The sequence below is a fragment of the Rhipicephalus sanguineus genome, chromosome 2 (genome assembly GCF_013339695.2).
Source record: "Rhipicephalus sanguineus isolate Rsan-2018 chromosome 2, BIME_Rsan_1.4, whole genome shotgun sequence".
In the NCBI taxonomy this organism is placed as follows: Eukaryota; Metazoa; Arthropoda; class Arachnida; order Ixodida; family Ixodidae; genus Rhipicephalus; species Rhipicephalus sanguineus.
This window is the reverse complement of record NC_051177.1, coordinates 14,721,860-14,740,653: the sequence shown is the minus strand read 5'-3', so window position 1 is coordinate 14,740,653 and position 18,794 is coordinate 14,721,860. Positions and strand designations below refer to the sequence as shown.

The 18,794-nt window shown below is 46.2% G+C and overlaps 1 protein-coding gene across 1 annotated transcript in view; it reads left to right on the top strand.

Moving 5' to 3' along the window:
* Window positions 1-18,794, top strand: part of LOC119381056 (glutamate receptor 3) — a 105,153-nt gene that overhangs the window by 13,449 nt on the left and 72,910 nt on the right. Inside the window, 2 exon segments of the mRNA XM_049412206.1 lie at window positions 8,872-9,027; window positions 9,811-10,059. Of these exon segments, the coding sequence (XP_049268163.1) occupies window positions 8,872-9,027; window positions 9,811-10,059 (405 nt within the window).

Genomic DNA, 18,794 nt, shown 5'->3' with positions numbered 1-18,794 from the left:
ACGCCATTCAAGCAGAATTAGTAACATACTTGCCAATTTTCCAGCGTCTGTCAGAAAGTAGTGATGCAGAGCATTTGTGGTCCACCTTTCACAGCAAATTATTAGAACTACTAGAGAAATATATTCCTACAAAATTCCTGCGGCAAAAGAAAAAAGATAAACCGTGGTTTAATTCTGAAGTGCGCACGTTGATACGGAGAGCAAGAAGCGCGTACAAAAACTTCTGTAGCAATAACACTTCACTTAACCGCCAGAACTTAACTGATGCAAACAGAATGCTAAAGCTAAAAATCAAGGAAACAAAACAATCATATTTTGCCCAATTAAACACACACCTGAAAAAAAAAACCCTAAAGCCTTCTGGAAATATGTAAAAACAAGCAGAAGTGATGACACTTCCATTCCAGCTCTAAAAAAATCCGATGGAACTACTATAACGACAGACGCTGAAAAGGTTGAAATGTTTAATCATTACTTTAAATCGGTGTTTTCTGACGGTATAATCGCCGGTACAGCTGCATCCCTTTCTTCCAATGTTAGCCCCGCCGACGGGATGCCTGAAATAACCATAGATGTAAACGGTATTGACTGTCTCTTGCGGGAGCTGGACACCTCAAAAGCTATCGGTCCTGATAGAATTCCATCATATATGCTAAAGAAATGTCATGGTATTATCGCACAGTATCTATGTATTGTATTTCAAATGTCTTATAAGACTGGGTTGGTTCCACAGGACTGGAAAATCGCGGCTGTTAATCCTATCTTTAAATCAGGAGACAGAAGACTGGTGGAAAACTACAGACCCATTTCCTTAACGTCGGTATCTTGCAAGATTTTTGAGCACATAATATACAGTCAATTATTTAAATACCTCGAATCAATCAGCTTTTTTACTGCGTCACAGCACGGATTTCGTAACGGTCACTCATGCAATACTCAGTTAGTTGAATTTCAACACTATATAGGTAAATCCCTTGACAATAATAAACACGTCGACGCACTATTCCTCGATTTCAGGAAGGCGTTCGACACAGTATGTCACCGCCTGCTAAATACTAAGTTAAAGGGCTTAAACATACACAATAAAACCGAAAACTGGATTTGTAACTATCTAAACGGTCGTAAACAGTGTGTAGTCCTTAACTGGTTGTAGCTCATCATACATAACAGTATCATCGGGAGTGCCCCAGGGCAGCGTTCTGGGGCCACTGTTGTTCCTCATATACATTAATGATATTGTAGATGACATACAGTCCCCCATTAAACTTTTTGCAGATGACTGCGTCGTCTACAGAGAAATTAATTTTATATCAGATATAACAATCCTGCAGACCGACCTTGATAAAATAGTAAATTGGTGTCAGCGGTGGCAGATGAGCTTGAATATTAGTAAATGTAATCACATCCGCTTTTCAAACAAGAAATTGGAACGTCAAACAAAATACACAATTGAAGGCACAACGATAAACACAGTCCCAGAGTGCAAATACCTCGGGATGTACTTTACGCCGAAACTAAAATGGAACGAACATATCCAACACACAATATCTAAAAGCAAGTAAAATGTTGTTTTTTATTCGCAGAAATTTCAAATCAGCGTCCAAAGATGTCAAAGAAACACTATACTTTTTACATGTTAGATCTATCCTAGATTACGCCTCTATGATCTGGGACCCTTATCAGGACTATTTGATAAAAGCAATAGAAAAGCTTCAAAATCAGGCTGCACGATTCGTCTCCAGTAATTACAGCCCTTTTCAAAGTGTCACTGAATTAAAAGCATTGCTGGGCTGGGAAACTTTAACAGCTAGAAGAAAAAACTTAAGGCTCAAATTTTTCCACCGTATTTTTTATAATCAAACAGGCATTGACAGCCGCACCTACTTGTCGGAACCATCCTACGTCTCGACTAGGCACGACCACTCCAAGAAAGTACGCGCATACAGTTGCAACACAAATCATTTTTCCAGATATTTTTTTCCACAAACTGCACGAGATTGGAACCTGTTACCGGAAGACTTACGCTTCTGTACCTGATAATCATAATTTTTATTCCCGATTGTGTTTACAATAATGTATAATTGTGCTAGTTTTTGTTTCAACTTTATGTTACCTTTGAACATGCTAACCTATTGTCCTTTCACTTGTTTATCTTGATGTTAACCTTAATTGTTTCATATATTTTTGTTGCTTATTTTCACTGTAAAACATGTAGCATATGATCCTACAGATGTCTCCCCTGCGATAACGCCTTTGAGGCAACGCAGGTATCCTGTAAATAAATAAATAAATAAACATGCAAGTGACCGCTGAGAAGTCAAAAAGATACGTGGAGCATGTTATCAATCAGGAAGATGTCATGAGAAAACTGGACCACATCATCAACCATATTGTTGACCATAATCCATCTGTCTTAATCGACGTGGAGGACAAAACAATGAGCAGTTCTGATTCAAGTTGTGATGAGCACGATAATGTGTTAACATTTCTAACGGACTCACGGCAATAATTACACGTGTGCCTACAGGTCGGGATCAATCAGTACTATCGCGGTGAGAGTAGCCAAAATCAGATAAAGGAATGGTACTATTATGTTGGAAAACAAACCTTCGGATTGATTGATTCAATCATTCGTTCGTTAATTGATTCAGTGGTTGATTTAAATTCATTGGTTGATTCAATGACTGCAGTAAATATTTTTTACGCGTTTCACAGACATTAAAAAACAACTCTGACGTGACACATAGGTAGAAGTGACGATAAAATAAATAGAAAAAGTCGGGCCAGTTCCTTTGGAACGGAAGTCGGCCCGTCCAAAAACAAGCAAAACAGACCAAGAAGGTGCCAAGTACCCATAGGCGTGCGCACAGCGGGGGGGGCGGCCGCCCCCTCTAATCACCTAAGAGGGGGGGGGCGCAAAATCTGCCCCATACGTTGACTTAGTAGGGTGTGGGGCGCTGCGATGAACCTTCGCCCCCCCTAATGGGGAACCCTGCGCACGCCTATGCAAGTACCACTGCTACAAAAATAAGAAAATTAATATAGTGCACCTTTTTCTACACAGAGGGGGCCACCTATCACATTCACGGAAGTGACATGCGCGTACAAACACAATTATGAAGTGCGCTCTGTCATGATTGGCTGAGGGCACTCGTACCTTCCACAGTGCTGCCAACAGCTCGTGAAACGGAGTATAGTACGGTATAGCAAGGGAGTGGGAAGTGAGGATCAGCGATGAGGGTGAGAAGGAAGGAAAGGAGGGGAGGGTAAAGCATAGCATAGATGAGCGAGTATGGTATAGCAAGGCGGCGAGGAGGAAAGAAAGGAGCAGGGTAAAGCATAGCGTAGCCGTGTGATGATGATGATGATGATGATGATGTGTTGGCGGCCTGCCCCTTTGCAACGGAGGAACACCCTCAGTGTCCTGGCCTCAAGAAAAATAAAAATAAAAAGAAAACGGAATGAAAAACACACGACAAAAGGCAGGAGACGCGCACAGAGCAGCCTAAGGTCCTAATTCCGTCGTACAGTTGCCCACCACTCAGAAAGCCGCCTTTTCGTGACTGCCACCGCGTATCGTCCACCCCCATTATCACTGCTGCCATCTTCATCGAGCAATTGAAACCCCAGCGCCTGTGGGAGGGTTGCGCCCTCCACCGGAGCAGTTGGGAGACTCCTGCATCGAAGAACGAGGTGTTCTTGCGTCTCAGTCTTGACACCGCAAACTCTGCACAGGCTGCTGACTACATCGTCGTCGAACCTTCTGCGGTACTCAAGAGTGCGAAGAGCCCCAACTCTCGCCTCGAACAGGAGGCTGCTGCCAATACTGTTGTCGTAGAAGCGCGACCCACTTATGCTCTCCTCATGTTTCCTGTAGCATCCGACGGTGGACTTGGCCTCCATAGCCTTTCTCCATAGGGTGCCTTCTGCTTCCCTGACTCGCAGGCAGACCTCGACCGCCCACTTAGCCGCAGTTTCAGTAGGGATGGATTCTGCAAAGAAGCCATACTTCTTTTCCAGCTGTTAGATTCGTCGTGTCCAGTCAGTGTATTGGCCGCGAGAGTCGCCGCCTGGCGGCTACTGGCTGAACCACGCTTAGTGTGTATGCCTCCTTTCGTAGCCTGCTAGCCACATGCGCGCATACGTCATGCACGTCCTCAAAGGTTAGACTGTGCTTTGCGTTAGTACGATCTTAACTGCTTGTACGTATACCTATCACGATGTACAGAAGCACTTGGCCTTACTATGCTGTACATGCGATGTAATACAATCAATGAGGGCAGCTGTCGAGAGTTCTGTGTGTGGTCGTCGCATCCTCCGTTCGGAAAAATCGTTTCGGTGTGGGTGCCACTGTTTGGTTCAACCACATCGCAAAGTGCACTTAACGTCATCCTAATCACGAGGAAGCATTAAATGTAATGTGAGTGCAGCGTTTTAGCGACTCAGGGGTAACGACAACAAAGGCTGTAAGCCGTGCATTTCGCTTTACGCTTTTTGTTGGATGTATAATTGCGTCAATGTCGTTTATCGATTACGCGACGAGCTTTGGATGGGCTTAAGATGTCCTTTTATTCTAATGACCTGTTCCCACAACAGAGAAATATTTCTGTCAAGTGAAGTCTGACACTGCGGTATTTAAATAGTCCCCTAAAAACAGAAAATGGAGTGACACAGAAGCGGTAAAACTGAGTTGCCGGGCGAAACTTGGGGCGAAATTTATACAAAAACGCCGGTGTACTTAGATTTAGGTTCGACTTAAATAACACAAATGATCAACATTAATCCAGACGGTGTGATTACAATCATGTCGTGCTAATTTCACGCAAAATCTTTTCTTTACATTAACTCGACCTTTTGTGTGGCGTTGTTATAGATTGATGGAAGGCAGCGGACATTATTCGCGTGGAAAAAACACCAACAACAACATATTTTTGTCCCATAAGATAACCGCCCCTTTGTTTCATCACTGTCATGCAAGTAATCAACCCAGAAAGCTCTGTGCTGAGCTGTTACATTTTTATACTGTTAATGGAATAAAAGCAAGCGCGTACGTGTGAAGCATCTTCATAGTGCTAAAGCGCTGTCTGCCCACGTAGCTTTTCTGACTAAATTTCTCATCAACTGCCCTACATTCATGGAGAACCGAATAAGAAGAAAATGCAGGGATGTTTATTCGTGCACGCAGTGCATAAAATGCAATTCTGTTGGCAGATGAGCAAGAAGTGAATAATTAATCTAGTCGGGCATCAGCAGTGCGTTGTAAAAGGAGCACAAGCTAAACACATACAAATAAAACAACAAAAAACTTAGAGGACGCTTGAGCTTCGCCTTCAAGAGTAGAACGCGATAGCGTAATAGTGCCCCGTGCGCAGCGCCTTCCTAATTGCTAGCCTAGCTTCGATTCTCGGTGGAGGCCTCAACCGTGCCGCAAGGAAACAAACGTATGTGCGCGTAACACTGGCCGTTTCACACTACCCTAGAATGCCTACTGCAGATAGAATTGCGAAGTGCCCACTACGCGTACGTAAGGCAACACGCGAACCCTACGCAGCTGCTCACCTTGTTGATGCTTTTGCTGCTGATGATGATTAAATATGTCTGAGTGCTTTAGAATGGGTTGTGCGATTCGTTGTGTGATTCACATGTGTTGGCGCCTGGCGCGATTCTACGCTTCTGCCACTCAAGTTTACATGCGTTAAGGAGACTGGGTTCCCTAGTCTAAAAGACGAAAAAAGCCAAACTATTGGAAAAACTAGCCAAAAAGAAGCCAACTTGAGACACGAGTAGTAAATGGAGCCAAAAATAGCCACGCATGTGTAAAAGCAACTGCGGCATTTTTATTTGAATGATTAAATTCAAGAGTTTTTTGTCGGAAATGCACATAAGTACAGCAATTGAACCCTTCAAAATCATGATTGCTGAGTTTAAAGTAGAAATGGTTGACTTTAGCAATCATTTCGTGAAGGATCACGAAGTTTCCTGTTGCAAAAATGACACTCTCTTCACGTGTATTGCGTGACTTTTCATTAAAGGACCAGAAGTACCAGCCTTGGGGTGACGTTCAAAATGTACACTGCATGACTGTGCTCAAAATCACAGTTGCTGGGATTGCAGCATAAACTGTAGTCACTTTCGCAAGCGTTTCTCCCATGATGACGAAGTCCGAGCAGTTAATATTTCCGAGTTGCACTCCTTACCTAATTCTAAGAAACAGCACAGACAGTTCGTCAGACATCCGATTTCCAGTATTGATGAGTGCAATATTGATGAGTGATGCGGAGAGCTTTCGATTGTCCTGTTCACTTAAAATTGCAGTTTAAAGTCGCATTCACCAATAGGTAGTCCGCTAAATGAGGCGCCATGCAACAGATTTCCCTCGGAGCCTCAGCCACGTATCTTTTCTTTTGTGTAATGTAAGCACCAAATTCAATTTCGGTAGCAGGAAGCATGCCTTTCTCGCCATGTTTTGACAGCGCCTGCTCGATCGCCAGCGGCTGCAACGTCACAAGATGTGTATAATTTCATTGAAATCGAGGAAACCAGAAAGTCGCCAAAAAGTAGCCAAGTAGCGAAGGCGTTTTTTCTGCCGCCACCGGCCTAAAATAGTAGCCAAACCTGGCAACTCTGTGAGGAGACTCCTCGCACTACACGACATTCGCAGAAGGTTCTTTTTGCGCAAACAGTTCCACGCAAAGGCGACACTATATGCCCGCTGACTTGCTCGTACGAATGCACAATTTACGGAAAACTCGCATTTTAGACAGGCATGCGGAACCATAGCGGTCGCATTTTCATACAACTGGCTCTACAGCTGAAAGACTTTTATGAACAACTACAGTTTCAGCCGGTTTTTAATCCACTGTTCACGAAAATGCACTGCTCTAATACCCTTTCAGAACACAGTGTTACTTGAAACTTCTTTATGTGTAACGCTTATTATGCGCTTATAGAGGCAGCTTTGAGTATTTTGTACGCTATGTATATACATTAAGCGCATTTTCAATAGATACCATGCCAGAAAAAAAAAACAATGGCGTGGCTCTGTGGTAGAACACTTGCTCGCCACGCAGAAGGCTTGGGTTGAATTCCCACTCGAACAAAGATTTTTATTATTTATTTATTTGCATCCATCTCGAATTTTCGCTCAGGAGCAACGCCGATTTCTTGCTCACAACCAACCCCTCTTCTACTTTCTGTGCAGAAATATATTGAGGTCATATAATCGAAGGAAATTCATGAACCTAGTCGAGTGGTTTTGATAAGGTTCAAGTAAGCCAATAAATTGTGCTTGATGTGGGTTCGTTCCTCTGTGATACTCTGGTAATTGTTCCAAAGGTTGTGTTATTTGGTATTGTAAAACGTAATCTTTTGTACTTAAACATAAATTGCAGTTTCCCTTGCCCATTATACGTCCTCATTATAAGACACGCCGCCGTAGCAGGTGGACTCTTGATAATTTTTAACCAGCCGAGGTACTTTAACGTTCACCCAAGTGCGTAAGCGTTCCTGCATCTATCTTTGCTGAGAGGGGGTCGATTGTGAGAGTGACACCAAGTGGCCTCCGGTGTGGGGTTCCGGTCCCCAGTGCCCCCGTCGATATTCTAGTTGGGAGAGAGATGGGTGCTGGAGAAGGTGGCCTTTTCTTTTCTCTCTCCCCCCCCCCCCCTCCCCCAACGAAACTGCGCCGTGCTCCCTTGTGGATGGCAAAAATAAGCGTCTATCGCAACGTCACTATATCTCGACGCGACGTACTATTTCTCCAGGATCAGTCTTGCGTTGCAACTTGTCGAGGCCCCCAATCAGACAAGAATGGAAATTTCCTCTTGTCTGCAGTAGTTTCATGTCGACGATATTGTCAGGTTTCCCTACCACTGTCATAATACCACTCATGATATTTGAGCTGTTTTCTCGCTTGCGTGTGCTTTATTCATGGACGTGGCACAGAAGCACAGTATCTGTGTAATTAATTTTAAGTGTGTAGCATTTTTGGGGCCCTGCTTGTCATCTGTAGATCTCATGTGGCGTGATTACGCTCACAATCAAGCGCTCAATACAGGCATAAAACAAGGCTAGCAATGCTCAAAACCGGGTTAAAATAAACTAACAATGTCTGAAATAAATATAATTACCAGAAATAGCCGAGACGTAATCGCAATAATTAAGCCAAAATTGCTAAAAGCCTCTCGGAAACGTCCGTCTGACACCCGCGCCGCGCAAGAGACGGCGCCACCGCCTCGCCAAGCGCGCGATTGCTCCTCCTTCTGCGGCGCTTCGTCGCTACATCTGAAGGGGGAAACAACCTGACGGAACTCGCTAAAAATAAGGTCACCCTCTTTTTTTTTTTTTTTCTCGTGCCTTGGAAAGCGTACATGCTTACCTCAAACATTGACACCATCGGCGGTTTGGTAAACGGAGCAGCAGGAACTCTACGAATGGGAATCGCTGGGTGCCCGTGCTTCCCCGGGGTTCTTCACTAGTGGAGTGGCACTGAGCGCAGGATTTAGAACTACATAAATGTACGCAAGTTTTTTTTTTTTTTATATATAAAGGCTCGCATGTTCTGACCACGAGTTCAATTAGATGGAGCGTACGGCTCTCCGGCTCCTTAATTTCGAACGCTTTCTTCCGAGTCTTTCTCGGCTCGGTCCTAGTCATCAGTGACGTGGTCTAGCGTCTGCATGAATGCTTCACAATTACCCACCTGTATGGAAAACGCGTTTTTGGTACGTAGCAATTTTGTCGGCACAGGTGTCGTAAGTAGCTCCGCCGCCTCCACAATGATGCGAATGAGCTGGCGCTGAGCCCCATCAATGTGAATTATGCGACGGCCGAAACGGCATCGTGCTGTCTTTTTTTTTTTTTCTCTCGCAGGACTCGTGATGGGCGTGAACCAACCTCACCGCGTCGTCACGGCCTTTCGTGACGTCATCGAGTACACCAACCAACGTGCGCCTGGTGACAGATACAAGATCACCCCATTGACAACGAGGGTTTTCGACAATGACACATTCAACGTCACCAATGATGGTAATTCCATAAAGGACGGCCAGTGATATGCAAGGGACATTTTCGCCCGACTGTATTCAATACTTGCCATTAATGCTACGCATCCGCTGTATATGAAGAGCTCCTTGTGTCATTATATAAAAGTATCAACACTGCTATAGAATAATATTACTATTAGATTATTCCTTCACAAGTATCAGGTACTAATGGAAAGATAATTGCCGAATAAATTAATCCAATAAGTTCATTCGCGTCAGGTGCCTGAATAGCCATGCGAAGAGCTGTCGCGCTAAAGAATTGACGGCGATCACCTTTGAGAAAATCTGCTCGGAATTTAAGAAGAGAGAAAAAGTAAGAGAAGGGCTGAGTAAATGTATACGTCCTACTCCAGGCAGTTTCGTCATCCGTGTAATCGAAGAAAGCAATAGCAATACCGTTCTTGCCCAAGGTTCCGAGAAATGAGTGTCTTGATTCCATAAAGAGACCCTGGAACGGTATTTTGACATGTTGTCAGTGTTTAGGCTCCTTTCATCAATCACAAAAGACAGCCTGGTCTTACCATATGATGTGCTGTCGTTTTGTGGCGCTTCACTCAACGTTCACCTGCAGCTTACCCTGCCACCGTAAGGAATGCGGACACATATTACAAATAAACCGATGCGAACGGACAACGCGTTTTGTCAGTAAGAGTTCGTTGCCACCGGGCCATTGGATTAGAGCTCTGCTTTTTAATGAAGTGGACGCACACATTCAACAGGTGGACGACAACCATTGTCGCTGCTTGTTCATCGTGGCTATTTGCAGCGTGCGCCCAGCTGAGCTCAGGCGCGGCGCTGCTCGTGTCCCCGGACGGCGGCACGGTGCTCGACGCCCTGGCTGCCGTGTCGTCGAAGCTGCAGGTGCCGCTGCTGTGTGCGTCGGCTGCGCGCAGCCCGTCATCCCGCCTGACACGCTTCGGCCTCACGCTTCGACCGCAAGCGCACGGCGCGCTGGCCGCGCTCGTGCACGCTATGCGATGGCCGCGACTCTACTACATCTACGACTCCGCAGAAGGTCAGCATTGTTCTTCCGTCCTCTGTGAACCCGGTATTGAACAAATATGTGTGCCTTAGGCCGAATCGAGCCCAGTTTCGTCGTGCTAAGACAGACTCTCGAGCGTGTGTTTCGCGGTAGAGCTTGGTGTTCACTGCAGTATGCTGCAGCATTGCGAGAAAAGATGTGTGCTCACAACGCGTCACGAGCCTGAGTTCACTCCGTTCTGAAAAGAAAAAAAAAAGCTGTCGAACTGCGGAAGAGCGCTTCGAAAAACAAGTCACCTGGGAAAGAGGAACTAATATTTCAATTACAACGGCAAAATAAGACGAAGAACACCGCTGCGTGTTAAATATGGTGACTATTTCCACATGTTCTCTTCTGCGTCTGGGCTAATTCAAAACCATCACACGTTGAAGCTGTTCCGAGAAACCAAAAGCTTTGTCAAACGCTGCCGTCCTATATTTCCGCACAGTAATACATGTGCACAAGCTCCGCCCTCGCCCTCATTTCAGCCAAAATATGATAGTAGCTGTAAAGTGGCTGACGTTATTTTCCCATTTCGACCAACACGCGACGACATAATGTTAAAATTATCCCGAAGGAAGGAAGAGAGAAGGACAGCCCGCCACGTGTCCGGTTGGCTACCCTATGCTGGGGGGAGTGGAGAGAGCAGGGAAAGAAGGAAACGATGCGAGACACTGAAGACCAATCATTTCGTATGCCGCTGCCCTCTGAGAGGCGAACACTTTCTAACGCGTTGCGACCATTGTACGATCGGCCACACTAAGTGCAGATGTTGCTGGAGCACAGTCCCCATCGTTCTTCGGCTCATGAGGCAGTTAAAGCACATTAAAGGATTACGGCCCTGTGCGAACGCCTTTGACTATTGTATACTGCCACTGCCTCATACGCGTCAGCGCACTTATTGAAATTATCCTGAAGGTGCCGGAAGGCTGTTAAGGGCAGTTTGCGATTTAACAAGGACAATTGATGCGAAAAAAGCCGACATAGAGAAGGCTACGCCTACACCATTTTAGTTTTAGGTTACCGCTCCTTTTGCAACTGTCATAACCAAAGCAAAGTAACGTCCTCCCGAAAGCTGTATTCGGCTCGATGCTATCACTGTCTTACTGAGTGATGTAAAAAAACATGACTGATCCCCCTTTTATAGGAATCGGTACAACACGAAAGTGAAACGTGTCTTCACAGGGGTAGTTGAACTTTTATTTTGCATTGTTTCGCCACAAGGGCGAAGGAATGAATGCTATAGCAACAAATTGTAATGTCACGCGAAGAACGGCAAGCAGCTCGAAACTTGCACCGCTCTCAGAAGCAGAAAGGACGCGTGCAAAGAACATACACAAGACGAGCGCGAACTAACAAGCAGCCTGCGCATAACTTCCGTGCCAAAGGGCTACGATTGACGCCTAGCTAACAGAGTAGTCCGCTAAGGCGTAGCGGATTACCAGATAGCGTGTGCCGGGTAGCGAGCAACGTTCGCAAACATGCTCGCAAACGAGCTTTAGTGTATACGTACGGCGAAAAAAAATACGCAAGCAACGCCCGCGTAGCAGTGTTGCCAGCCAATTTTTGGAAAATACCCCACGCCATGGTCAAAATTACCCTGCTTTACCCTACACAATCTTTTTTATTACCCTAGATTTACTCTACGCCTAAAATTGCGCAGTGTCGCAATAACAAAGTACAGACTATACTTCATTGTAAGACATGCAGACGTGTGGTAGCGCTGAAGTCAGTAGCAGCTTTGGCGGTTTAAAATTAGCTTCAAAGAGAGACTAAGATGGCAGATGGGAAGAGAGACCAGGAAGGAAGGAAGGAAACAGAAAAAGGAGAAGGCAGGGAGGTTAACCAGGAACACTTCCGGTTAACTACCCTACACTGGGGGATCGGGGAAGGGGAATAGAAAGACGAGAAATAGAGAGGAGGCAAGAGGAAAAAGAGAGAGAAGAGATGCAGTGAATTCACTGCAGCGTGCGGGATTGCACCACAAGTCAGAGGCGTTCGCACAAGCCCGTCGTTCTCAAAAATCACAAGAGTGCTTTCACTGCCTTGTGAGCCGTCGAGAGATGTGGACGCTGCTGTAGTAGCACCTGCACGGAAAGTGACCGATCATCCAGTCGCCACAGTGCGTTGGACAGTACTTGCTTCTCCGAGGCAAAACGAGGGCAGTGGCACAGCAAGTGTTCGATATTTTCTTCGGTGCCGCAAACATCGCATGCTGCGATGTCAGTCATTCCGATTAACGTTCTATATGCCTTCGTAAAAGCAACTCCCAACCAAAGGCGATAGAGAAGCGAAGCTTCGCGTCGATGAAGGCCGGATGGAGGTCGGAGTTGCAGTGAAGGGTTCAGTTGATGTAGCCTGGTATGTTTTATGTTTGGTGCGTTCCACTCCGTCAGTGGGAGACTGCGGGCGAGTTGTCGAATTTGCCTTGCAGCGTCTGTCCTTGAAAGCGGAATTGGAACGATGTTTGCTTCCAGATGTGATGCGCGAGCAGCGTGATCTGCGGAATCATTTCCACTGATACCACAATGACCAGGTAACCACTGAAAGTCAATATCGTGGCCCTTCTGAATTACGTGGTGGTGAAGTTTCACGGTTTCATACGTCAACTGTTCGTGGTATCCTCGTCGGAGAACTGACCGCAGGCACTGTAACGCCGGTTTTGAGTCCAGAAAACACAGCCCATTTACTTGGTCTTTCAGTATCAATAAATTCTAGTGCGCTGCGCAGAGCCGCGAGTTCTGCCGCCGAAGACGTCGTCGCATGTGAAGTCTTAAGACGCAGAGTTATCCTTTGTGATGGTATAACCACCGCACCACCAGAACTGGACGACGTAGTCGAGCCATCCGTATATATGTGGACGTGGTAACTGTAGTTTTCGTACAGTAGGAGTAGGCTCAATTGTTTCAGTGCATGCTTCGGTAGGTCTGACTTCTTTCGCACTCCCGGAACCGTTAGGTGAACTCGTGGGCGGCTCAAGCACCACGGAGGGAACACTGGTTCTGACGCAGTTGCGTACCCCGCAGTAAATGATGAGCGAGAATTTGCCGACAGTGGTACTATATGTCGTGCGGGGCCTTTCAGCATCGAGGTTCGCCAGATGGTGGGAAGGGGACCTGGCATAATGCATGAGGTACGTACGCATTGTCTCGGTGATAATGTGTGTCGTGATTGAGTAATCTTGAGCGATGGCAATGGTTTCAGCCATTGACGCGCTGCGGGGTAACCCAAGGCATATCTTAAGAACTTGGGCTTGAATGCTCTGAATCGTGCGCAAGTTAGTCTTGCCGGTGTTCGATATTGCAGGTAAACTGTACCGTAGGAATCCAATAAACAGAACCCTGTACAGTTGTAGCATAGATGGTATCGGCACTCTCCTTTTTTTCCTACAAGGAATCTGGATATGTGACATATAGCAGTCAGCCGCTTCTTCACGTAGTTCACGTGTGGAGTCCAAGACAGGTTTCTGTCAATTATGACTCCCAAGAACCTGTGGTTTCTGCTGAATGATATAAGCTCTCCGTTAATTGATATAACATAGGCAGACATTGGCTTCCGGGTGAATGCCACCACTGCACATTTCCCGCAAGACACTTCGAGGCCTTGTTTACGAAGGTAGCATGACGTCATTGTTGCTGCCTTCTGAAGGCGGGCGCGAAGATGAAGCCGTGTCACACTTGAAGTCCAAATGCAGATGTCGTCAGCGTAGATAGAAAGCCTTACGGTGCTTGGTATGTTTTCGACCAGTCCAATGAGGGTCATATTGAAAAGCGTAGGGCTTAGCACTCCTCCTTGAGGGACTCCTCGGCTACTGTAATATTCAGTTGTCGGGCCATTCTCCGTGGTCACATAGAACGATCTTGGCTGTAAGTAGCTGCACACCCACCATCTTGCCACCAAGACCTACTGTTTCTAACGCACTCAGGATGGCTTCATGGGTGACATTATCGTAAGCCCCCTTAACGTCTAGAAACAGAGCAGCACACAGTCTCTTACAGGCCTTCTGGTGTTCGACATATGTCACCAGATTAACAATGTTGTCTGTTGCCGATCGGCCGCGCCTGAATCCGGCCATGGCATCTTGATAGATTTTATAGTTCTCCAAGTACCATTCCAGTCGTGTTGGAATCATTCTTTCCATTGTTTTTCCCACGCAACTGGCAAGCGCGATAGAACGGTGTGAGGAAATGTCCAGTGGCGACTTGCCAGCTTTGAGAAGCGGAATGAGGCGACTTGACTTCCATGCTTGGGGAACTGTACCAGTCTGCCAGGAGTCGTTGTATAGGTGCAGGAGTGCCTTCCGAGCTTCGTCTCCAAGGTTACAAAGAGCACGATATGTGATACCGTCAGGTCCTGGCGCCGAAGAACGTCTGCACAATGCCAGTGCAGCTTCTAGCTCATCATAGAAAACGGGCACTCCATGCGGAGCTCACGTGACAGCAATGGGTGGTCGAGCTCCACCGTCCTTGTATCCGTGAAATTTGAGTCGCCGGCAATCCTTCTACAGAAGGATTCTGCGACGTCAATCTCTCTACACAACAAGTGAAGTGCCAGAGATTTAAATGGGTGTCGCTGACCAAAGGTTGTGCGAAGACCACGGACAGTTCTGCATAAAAGCGATAAAGGTTTTCGCGGATCCAACGACTCGCAGAAGGATACCCATCGTCGCGAAGCCAGTTTATTCGTGTGGTGCTGTATTTTCCTTTGAGTGCGTCTAATCAGTCTCAAATCATCCTTGACTTCGTGCGTCTATATCTTCATTCCGCGCGACGGCGCATTGCACGAAGTTTCTCAAGTTCAATGTCGAAATCGGTGCGTGTGTAACTTGTGTCACTTGTCAAAAGCGAATGCGTGGCGTTCTGCAGGGCATCCTTTATCGCGGCCTCTAGGATATAGGATGAGCCGTCACTACAACAGTCTTGCATTATTATCTTGAATTTCGGCCAATCGGTGCATTGGAGGGCTCTGGAGGACTTGGAGCTGGTCAAACCTTCTATCCTCAGATAAGATGGAATGTGGTCACTACCCCGCGTTTCCAAATCTGAAAACCAATGCACTTTTCTCGTGAACGAGCGTGAAACAAGAGTAAGGTCTAGGCAGCTGCTGTAGGCTGATTCACGTAGATATGTAGGGCTTCCATCATTAGAAACGCAAAGTTCGTGTTCCGAGGCAAAGTAGACCAACTTTCTTCCTCTAGAGTTGACCTTGGAGCTTCCCCATAGGAAATGGTGGGCATTAAAATCACCAGTGATCACCCACGGGTGTGCAGTCGATGAAAAAATACCGCGTAAGCGCTCAGCAATCTAGGCGGCTTGATGGGGATAAGTAATCTCCGAGAATTGTGAAAGCGGCCTTATTCTTCTTTACAGTAAGGCAAACATATTGATTGTCTTCGTCAGGCAGGACAGGGTGACGAATATAAGTCAGATCACGGCGCATGAACACAACAACCTTGCTGCACTCTCCGTGGGTGGAGGACATAAAGCACTCATAGCCTGACAATCTGACGGAAGCAGATAGATTTGGCTCGTAAATCACAATGATGGGGAATTGGTTCGTAAATACAAACTGTCTAAAGTCGGACATGCGCGACTTAAGACCCCTGGCGTTCCACTGAAAGACAGATGCATTCTTGACTTCCTCTCGAAACGATGGTACCTCGCGGGCCGTGGTTTTACCCTAAAGCTGCAAGCACCGGACTCACGGTGTCCAGCACCTGCAGTGCGCTCTGCGCAGACGGGGTCTTCATGTTGCTCAGTAGAACGCGCATGGCGCTCATCAGCAACTGCGGCAAGGTTACGATCTGCAGTCGTCGCATCAGTGGTTCGTGAGGTCGTTGAGGGCGGTGGGATTCGATGCTACACCGTAGCATGCTGAGCTCGTGGAAGCGAGGGCCACTCTGCGGAAGGTGCGACTGCTGTCCCTGCCTTTGACTTCGCAGTGTCCGTCTTCGAGGAGTTCAGTGTTCGTAAGGCAGCTGCTTTGATGGAGGATGGAATCTCGCTATCGGCAGAGCAGTCTTTTCGTGATGTTCTTCGGTGTCGACGCCGTCGTCGCCGAAGTGTAGCGGCCGCCTCTCTGTGCGTTGAATTTTCCCGCACCATACGTTCGAGTACCGCGTGCTCGTTCCTCAAGCGCGGGCAATCTTTGGATGAGGCTTCATGAGCGCCATGGCAGTTCGGACAGCTTAACACAGTTACACCGCAGGCGTCTTTTGAATGAGATTCAGCGCACCGTGGGCACACAACATTGTTCCCACAGACACCTTTTACGTGTTTTATCTTGAAGCAGTTGTAGCATTGCAGTGGCTTCGGCACGTAAGGACGGATTGAGTGGCGAACGTGGCCAACTTTGACGTGTGAGGGAAGGCTGTCTCACTCAAACACAAGCCTCAAGCAACGTGAACTGCCAAGTCTTGTGATGCGCGTGATGAGAGTGCCTTTTGTAGTTGGCTTTATTAATATTGGCAGGTCATCAGGTGGGATGGAAAGATCGACGTCATAAAACGACGCCAACAGGGCCGTTACAACATGTAGTGATCATTGATCGAACTTTCACTATGTCGATTACCGTTATGTTCCGCAGGCTTTGCAGCGCACTACGGTGCAGAACGTCTACGGCAAGGACATTCTTCCGTGAATTTAACCTCACGTCATTGATCTCATTCGGCGCGGTTTCCTCGAGAAGCACAGAGAGAACTTGCCTATTGAGGACTTGCCTATTGTACTCGGAGGACTTCGAGTCATCGGACGATGACTTCAAGGTCGTCATGAGTCGAACTGCAAAAAGAACACTCCTGCGGACGACCTCGTCGGCAAGTGTTTCTACGGTGAAGACTGCAGCACAACGCTGGCCACACACCATGCTCTTCATGCCCGAAGACCCTACGTCCAACTTACGACTCCTCAATAGGAAGAGAGACTAAGTAGCATGGTATTTGTATGGGAAGAGCGGTGACTCACGGTTGGGAAAAATAACTCGTCAGCAAGTATACGGCTACCAGTGCAAAACAAAGAGCGTTAAGCGAAAAATCAGACAGGCGCAGAGGATTCGTCAGAAACAAAACCGGCTCTGACTGACTACCGAAAGACGAAACTAGCAAGAATACGTTTCATGACAATTCAAGGGGAAGCGTTTGCTGCTTGAAGCGAGGTCGGGTTGCCTTAGAATGCAGAGTTATAACGCGAGATTCAGTAAAGAAGAGAAATGCACATGGCGTGGGGAAGGTAAGGAAACGACGGAGCATGTTTTAAGTGAATGTGAAGATATACACTCGGTTGTATGTTAGGGCACTAGCCTACATGTAGCCTTGGGTTTTAGGAACAACATTGGAAAGGTAAACAGGTCGGCGATAGAAATAAGTAAAATGCGACAGGAGGATGGGGGGCGGGAAAGTAGGTAGAAAGCAAAAAAAAAGGAAAGATAAGGTTAATGTGCGGTAAGGCGCAGAAAGTTAGGCTGCGGATTTATAAGCTTTTTTTTTATATAGCAAGAGAACCTTAATTCTGCTAGACAAGATTCGGCCCAAATGTACTGCTACAACAACAACAGCAACAAGAACTGCTACTACTACCAGTACCACCACCAATAATAATAATAATAATAATAATAATAATAATAATAATAATAATAATAATAATAATAATAATAATAATAATAATAATAATAATAATAATAATAATAATAACAATAACAATAATAATAATAATAATAATAATAATAATCGAAAAAAGTCGAATGCTCCCTTATTCATTCGACAAAAATGACTCGAAGGCGAAAGCCATCTTCGTTTCCTTCGCAATCCGTTGTCCCTCTAATGATTTCTGCACCCAGCGTGGTTTTGCACCGCCTACGGGATCGGAGGCATTGCAAGCTTTGTGCACCTCGCCTGCCTCCGGGATCGGCCCACCTATGACCAAGTGATGAAGTGATCATTTGACGTCACACTATGTGATGTCAAATGACGAAGTCACAAATTCTGGCGATCTGTGACGGCGCGATGACGTCACGAAGTGACGTCGTTATATGATAATGATTTTCTGCATCCCTCACGTTAACGCGGATGGTCAGTTTTCGTGTTTTATGAGGCCGTAATTACTGCAACCGACCGCCGTCGCAAAATTTAAAAGTCCCTCCCCGCAACGAACGAATGGGAGACGACTGGGAGGGAAAAAGCATCCATGGCAAAAAGCAACAATGCTCGCATAGTATGGGTGACTTATTACCTTTTGTCTCTGCCCTATGCTGGTGACATGTGATATAAAGCATGCAGTTCCTGTTTTATTCAAAGAAAGGCTCAGTTTCCGGATTTCTTTAGGAATGTTGCCCTCGGAGATGTTGCTTCGATTGTCTACATTTTTCGCTGATCGATGACGACAGAAAAATAGAAATTACCCTACGTCTGATAAGAAAATCGTATTACCGCCCTACTACCCCACGCTACCCGACAAATTCCGAAAATACCCTACAAGTAGGGTAATTACCCTACGGTTGAAAACACTGCCGCGTAGCTCTTAGTGCGTATGCACGATGTAGAAAATAATAAGCTCGCCATCACTGCCACAAATGGGAACATTCAGACAGTTCCAAGGCATGTTTGTCTGGCTTGCGTTATATAATGAAACAGGTTATAAACAAATCACCGTCGTCACTTGGCATCCGCTATGGAAAATTAAAAAAAAAAACAAGGAAACGCGTAATCTGTGTTCTCCGAGATTCGGGAAGCGCCC